The sequence below is a fragment of the Nymphaea colorata genome, chromosome 6 (assembly GCF_008831285.2).
Source record: "Nymphaea colorata isolate Beijing-Zhang1983 chromosome 6, ASM883128v2, whole genome shotgun sequence".
Lineage (NCBI taxonomy): Eukaryota > Viridiplantae > Streptophyta > Magnoliopsida > Nymphaeales > Nymphaeaceae > Nymphaea > Nymphaea colorata.
In genome coordinates, this window is record NC_045143.1 from 5830919 (window position 1) to 5837899 (window position 6981).

Sequence of the window (6981 nt, forward strand, 5' to 3'; positions counted from 1 at the left end):
ACCAAATGATCCATAAATATCCAATAACATTATATAGCAATTCATTTTTTGCTTAGTATGCGGTTGACAATGCATTTATTATTAAATGGCGAAACCACACCCAGAGAGAGAGAGACATTCTCCAACCAATTCTCAACATTTATGGTCCATATTTGCTTCTTGTTCAGTAATACTTCGAGTCCATATACTATCTATTTCATTTCTTATTCACTTTTTTTTCTTTTTTCACAAAATTACTAAATTAAAAACATGGTCATAAGAATTCAGAATAGATCATTTAAAAGAAAATTGAAAATCAGTTAAAAGGAACTGAACTAAAGATCATTTGTGAACTGACGAAGACTAAAAACTATTTATTTAACTTTAGTGTGAAAAGTACAAAAAAAAAACTTAAGAGAAAAATGAAAAATATATAAAAGTTAGTATTATAAATATTAATATATCAAGCTGTGTTCACAAAAGGGTGTTTGACATCAATAACACTGATACTGTTTTGTTTTATGAATCTGTTTAAAAAATAAAATAAATTTATAAAATAATAGGTTACAATATTTTGTAAATTTGTGCTCATTTTTAAAAGAAATTCATGAAATATTAACAATTTATTACTGACGCTTTGAGTTTTGTCGTGTATGATAGCCTCATCCCACCAAGATCTTTGAATCAACCTTACCTGAAATGGAGCTTTCTCATGTGATGCGGTCCACATATTAAATTATAATAAAATCTAAAAGTCATCGGGACAAAATTTTTGCGAATTTTTTTAATTTCGGAGAATCATATTCTATACGGAAGAGACGCGTTCATATGACCTGTAAAAATACACAGAAAATAAATAAAAGAAAAATTTTCCCATAAGTATACAAATCCGTGTGGTCCGATATCTGGATCCGGGGCCCAAAAGCAGCCCCACTGCCAACCGAACCCGAAGGGCAACGTCCCGATGTCTTTTATCATCACAATATTTAAAAATAGGGACCAGCCGACAGAAGTGTTGAAGAAACTGGCTGGGGGTATTTTCGTCAATTGAAGAAATCGACACGCTGGTCGCGATCAAACGCGATGTGGTGGAAACCGGAAAGACGGCGAAGTTTCAGAGACGGTTTGTTTGTTGAGACAAGAAGAACGGGAAAATAAATTTCGGGAGAAAAAAACAAGGAAAGGAAGGGAAGGAGAAGGTCCGGGGGAAGCAGGAAGGAGACATAATTTTATGGTGACCTTTCTCGGTGGGGTGAGACTTCGGATCGATTTCGACATTTAGCCTACCAACTTTAACCGAATCCTCAGCTGAGTCGTGTTTGACACAAAAGATGTTTCGTGGATTTTTTTCTCTTATTAAATTAACTGCAAGTTGAACATAACTTGATTAGTACCAAATCTAAGATTGGGAGATTGAGCGCCACTAGAGATGTTGATGGATCAGATTTAAGTTGAATAATATCTTTAACTGTATCTGCTTTTTCGGATATTCATATTTTCGAATTTGAATGCAAACAGAAAAAGTTACATATGAATCTGAAATCTGATTTCATAATCTGAAGCTAATCTAAGTATGAATTGTTTACATTCATATCCAAATCCAAATCCAAATTTTGAACGAAACCCAATTTAACCTAGTTTCAAAATGTAAGAGAGTTAGATATACTATATTTGTTTAAAAATAAGTCTGATAGAATATTTATGTGTATCCAAATCTGATTGGAAGCCATTTCTTAAATCCGAAGTTGATCTGATTTCTTAATCCGGTATTAATTTTGTTTTCCATATTTGACTTCTTCAATCGGATATCCAATTTAAATAAGATACATTGACGTCCCTAAAACCAGTGAAATCGATTCGAGCCCGAATTTAATGACTCAGTAAGCTTGGTCCAGGCTGCATGGCTCGCACTGGCTTTCCAAGGTTTAGGTGAAGTCAAAGAATCTCTAGGGTCCTATAGGAGGGACAATGTTCAACTAAAGAACGTAATGTCTCACCCATCAAACGCCAATTTGATGCTTTTTTTGCCATGCAGCCAAATTAACTAGAGAACAAAATACTTACATTGTTTTTGAATGGTACCTTTGAAAAAGGTTGTTCTGTTCTTTTAACCTGATTTTAGAACCTGGTTTGTTTGTGTAGGTGAAGAAAAACGCGGTTATGTCAAAAATGAATTTTTCACAAACTCAGTTTCGACTATCAAACACAAAAGCACCTATAATTAGTCTTAATTAACTCGTATTAACGGAAAATTGAAACAAATGTCGAACAAGGATTTGTTGGATCAATCTCCCTGCGATTCAGTGGTAGGAAGAAGACGTGAGATGAGATCATGGTAGTCGTCCAAAATCTTTTGGGGAGATTAAAAAAAAAACTGAGTATGCAATGTGAAGGATCCGACTCATGGCCGTCACGGATAAGTCAAGAAGAAGGGCACACGTGAGAATCCGAGTGTGGCCGGCTCCTCTACTCGCCATTAACCACGGGTTTGACTATGCACCAGCAATGGCCCATGGAGGAGGAGAGTTTGAAGGATTCAAACTCGGAAACCGATGCACCCCAACTAAAAAAAGAAAAGGAAAAAAAAATTGGAGAAGATGATGTTGACCGCCATGGCGTTCAATAAATTTGACTGGTAGGAGGCATTCAAGGAACAAGGAAGCACGCTTTCAGATTTGAGCAGAAGAGTGCAGCACCTTTCTCTCCAGCAGAATAAAAAAGGGCGGCCTTTGAAATCAACAAGCACCGTCACGTTCAAAATTCTCATTCTGCTAGCTTCTCTCTCTTTTGAGAGAGAGAGAGAGAGGAAGAGAGGGAAGGGCCAACGACCCACAAAGGGAGCAAACTCACTCTCTTTAGTTGACGGTTTGACAAAAGAGGAATTTCAAGGCACTCCCACTGTGTATATAAGACTCGGGGATCCGGCCAGGGTGTTGCACGAGTTGCATCGAGACCCAAGCGAAAAGAAGTTGGTGATAAGCTCCCGACTTAAGCCTGTCCTTCAGGTTTGTGTGGACCTTCTGCTTGATTTTCTGTATCTTGTTGCTTGGATGGATTCCCTCCCAGAGATCGGTTTGTGAGAAAATACAGGTCTTGATGAAGAAGTTAGAGTGTTTCTCACATATCCGATTTAGTTCTCATTTTCGCTTCAATTTTTAAGGGTTCTTGGTTTGAAGAAATCAATCAATCTTTTTTCCTGTTGATATGATCTTTGGAACATCCTCCCAGAGACCTTCTGGTTTCCTGGTTTTCCTAGTTTTGCATGAATGGCGTTTTAATTGGGTCCTTCATGATTTAAACTCTCTTTTCTCTTTCTGTCTCCCTCTCTCTTTCCTCTTTTTCTCTAACCAATAAGGTGGTGGGATCATGGGCCAGCCAAAATGGAAAAGCTAAAGAATCCAAGGGCAAGCTTTTGATCTTTCTTGAAATTGGTGTACAAATTGTCATGTATTCTAAAGTTTAAGCCTTTATGCAATCTATTGGCTCTTTTTATGGAATAAACAGTAGTCAGCGGCATCCTGGTTGCTCTTTTCATGCAGATAAACTTGCCTTTTCAGGTTCTATAATTTTATAAACTCTAACTTTCTCTTCTGTGTTCAATTTTTTGCCAGATCCACAAAAAAATTAGAGTTGCTGCAGTGCTTAATTCGATGGGCGTCTCTCTTGATATGGTCCCATCTGGTTGGGAGAGATTTGGAGACCTCAGCAATGAATTGACTCCAAAAGGCAGTGACACAGTCACGCTGAGGTCGGTCAGTTTCAATGGAAAGGATGTAGAGAAAACATTGAGAACAGTTAGTTTCAAGGATTTAGATACGCAGAATTTGTTGCAGTCAGATGCGGCCAGCAAATTTGTGATAGAAGAGACGGTTGGTTCCAAGAAATGGGAGCACAAGAACCTTAAAGTTGAAACTGCAATCTCCTTGAACATGCAAAATTCAATGGCGTACCATGGAGACTCTTTCAGTTTCAGACCTCTTGCTGATTGCAATTCTGCACAGCCACTTGGTCCGAGTGACTCCAGCAATTCTATGTACAAAGAAAACTCATTGAGTTCTCCCTCCGATAGGGATGCCGCTGCTCTTAAGCTGCAGAAGGTTTACAAAAGTTACAGAACTCGAAGAAATCTGGCAGATTGTGCTGTCGTAGTTGAAGAGCTCTGGTATGTCCCATCGCTTCCTCTGATTCAGTATATGAACCTTTTCTTCTTTCTTCTTTTCTTCTCCGTCTATCCTTGATTTACTGACTTGGGGATTGATTATGTTTCAACCAGGTGGAAGACCTTAGACTCTGCTACTCTTGACCTAAGCTCTATTTCATTCTACAACAAAGCAGAGGAGTCTGCTTCATCACGCTGGTCCCGTGCAAGGACAAGAGCTGCGAAGGTATTAAAAATTTCAGAGAGTTTGGTGCGAAATGGTAACTTTTCTTTTGTTGTTGAGTGCTCACTGATCTGGATTTCATCCGCAGGTTGGGAAGGGTCTATCCAAGGATGATAAGGCTCAAAAGTTGGCTTTGCAGCATTGGCTTGAAGCAGTATGTTCATTTGCTTCTCTGAATTTCTTTCATTGGTTTTAAGGAGCTCTGGATGAAAGTCTTGTTTCTGTGTTTTTCTTTGTTCTTGGTAATTGAACTTAACAAAAAGTTTAGCATCTTCGTCTGAACCAGCAAGTATTAATATGTGAAGCTTTGTCCTGCAGATTGATCCCCGCCATCGTTATGGCCACAACCTTCACTTCTATTATGACCTGTGGTTCGAAAGTGAGAGTAGTCAGCCCTTCTTTTACTGGTTAGTATTTAACCCGTCCTTCATGTTTTGCTACTTCTTTTCCAGGATTATCACGGAAATCAAGATTCATTCGTTTCCTGACATTTTCTTCTGAAACCACAGGTTGGATCTTGGAGATGGCAAAGAGGTAAATCTAGAACAGTGCCCTAGGAGTGACCTTCAACGCCAATGCATTAAATATCTTGGTCCGGTAAGTTCTTTATATAAGCAGCAACTGCACGTATATATATATATATATATATATATACTTTTTTCAAAGATAACTCTGTATATCAAATCCTCATACTCTTCTTGATTTTTTGTTTCTCAGAAAGAAAGGGACGCCTATGAAGTGGTAGTGGAGGACGGGAAGCTCATCTACAAAGAAAGTAGGAGCTACGTTGACACGGTTAAAGAGAATAAGGGATCCAAGTGGATATTTGTCCTAAGTACAACTAAGAGACTCTATGTTGGGCAGGTAAATGTTTGCTACAACCTTTGTGGCTATATATTATTAGTTACACAGATAGTTCATTTATGATGACATAGTTTGGTCGCTTAACTAACAAACTGCATGATAATTGCCCTCAGTACTGCGTTGCCATTAAAAATGATTTACTTATTCAAGTTTATGTATCTTCCACAGAAGAAGAAGGGCGTATTTCAGCACTCAAGTTTTCTCTCTGGAGGTGCAACATCATCTGCTGGAAGATTGGTTGTTGATTATGGTGTCCTGAAGGTATGCTCAATAGGATCAAAACATGTGGAACTTGCATAATATCCTGTTCTCCCATTAGCTTCTGCATTTGCTTAGTTTGTTCTCTGTTTCAGTATTCAAATTTTTTTCTGATCTGCATGTTTATCAATTCTTGCAGGCAATTTGGCCATACAGTGGTCACTATCACCCTACAGAGGAGAATTTCAAGGAGTTTGTTAGCTTCCTCGAAGAAAACAATGTGGATCTCACTAATGTTAAGGTTAGATTTACTGCTCCCCTTCCCCAAAGATTTTGTTGGGATACACTCTATTTGACTGGTCATTAAGTTTCAGTTGTTTGGTGCTTCATGTCTGACAATGTCCATCTCTTCTTCTATCTGCAGAGGTGTTCTGATGATGATGACACCCCTCCGTCTGAAATTAATAGTGAGGCTGAGAGCAAGATTAAAGGTTCAGCAAGTAGCAAGTCATTCCTTGATGTGGTCACAAAAGCCACTGCTTCAAACAAAGCTGCTAAAACTAAGCAAATGGAAGCCACCTTCCAACTGGGCAACCGCCTGTCACGCAAATGGACCACGGGTGCAGGTCCTCGCATTGGCTGTGTTAGGGACTACCCTGCTCAGCTGCAAACCATGGCACTGGAACAAGTTAATCTCTCTCCCAGAGTCATTCCTTCACCTTTTGGCGCCTCCGGACCAATTCCTTCACCTCGTCCTAGCCCAAGAGTCAGGCTTTCTCCACGGCTATCAGGAATGAGCCCAAGGCTGTCGTTCTATAATGCTTGAACAGAGCAGTACTGTAATGAAGGGTCTGCATAGCCTGACGTTGTTAATAGCAATTCAGTTGCGCAAGCAATTCTCAAGGTTCTGACAACAACGGGATCACCTTCTTGTCTGATACATACAATCTTATGGCAGGAAACCTTTTGAAACAAAAGGACTGCTGCATCCTGCAATTTAGGAGCTGGGCTATATACTTCTATCCTTTCCAAATTTTGTAAATTCTGAATTTTTGATCCATGGCCTGGTTGTTTGGCCATATTCCTTTTTTTTTTTTCAATTTCTTTTCCTGTAGAAAGAGTGTATGTATCTAAACTGAAGCAATTTTTATTAATTTCATTTATTATTGAAATTCGTTTTCAAATTCCAGTGAGTGTTCAAGAACTAGCAGTATGTTGGATACTTTTCAGATGTCAATTCCACCCATTTGTCCACTCAACCACCAATCTAAAACACGATTGTGTGTGCTAGAAAAAGCTTCAGATTCATGAGCACGGCTGTTAAGTTCACTTGGAGCATGACCTTATATTATATCGGGAACTGCACAGGACCTAATTGGGTACTTCTATTTCACATTCAATCTTTGAGCTGGACAGCAGCTTGTCTAGAGATTACAGATCTGATCTTGGAACTAAATGAATTCTTTGGGTTTTTGAGTTGCTTGCTACAACCCAGCAAGTACAGGGCAATTCCAATTCATGGGATCTAGGGAGCTTGATGCTTATGTTTAATGTGTGA

At 38.9% G+C, this 6981-nt stretch overlaps 1 protein-coding gene across 1 annotated transcript; it reads left to right on the forward strand.

The window, feature by feature from the left end:
• The first annotated feature begins 2614 nt into the window (after positions 1 to 2614).
• Positions 2615 to 6595, forward strand: LOC116256512 (IQ domain-containing protein IQM1-like). The gene is made up of 10 exons (XM_031632894.2): positions 2615 to 2984; positions 3591 to 4141; positions 4253 to 4364; positions 4450 to 4515; positions 4680 to 4768; positions 4871 to 4958; positions 5079 to 5225; positions 5394 to 5486; positions 5623 to 5724; positions 5848 to 6595. The coding sequence occupies exons 2-10, from the start codon at positions 3630 to 3632 to the stop codon at positions 6247 to 6249; spliced, it is 1611 nt and encodes a 536-aa protein (XP_031488754.1). The 5' UTR covers positions 2615 to 2984; positions 3591 to 3629; the 3' UTR covers positions 6250 to 6595.
• The last annotated feature ends 386 nt before the right edge of the window (positions 6596 to 6981 follow it).

Excerpts from the sequence above, each read along its gene's own strand:
- LOC116256512 (XM_031632894.2), top strand. The coding sequence starts at position 3,630 with ATGGGCGTCTCTCTTGATATGGTCCCATCTGGTTGGGAGAGATTTGGA. Across the intron at positions 4,516-4,679 it reads TGCAGCATTGGCTTGAAGCA|ATTGATCCCCGCCATCGTTA; the intron begins GTATGTTCATTT and ends TTTGTCCTGCAG. Across the intron at positions 5,487-5,622 it reads TTGATTATGGTGTCCTGAAG|GCAATTTGGCCATACAGTGG; the intron begins GTATGCTCAATA and ends CAATTCTTGCAG.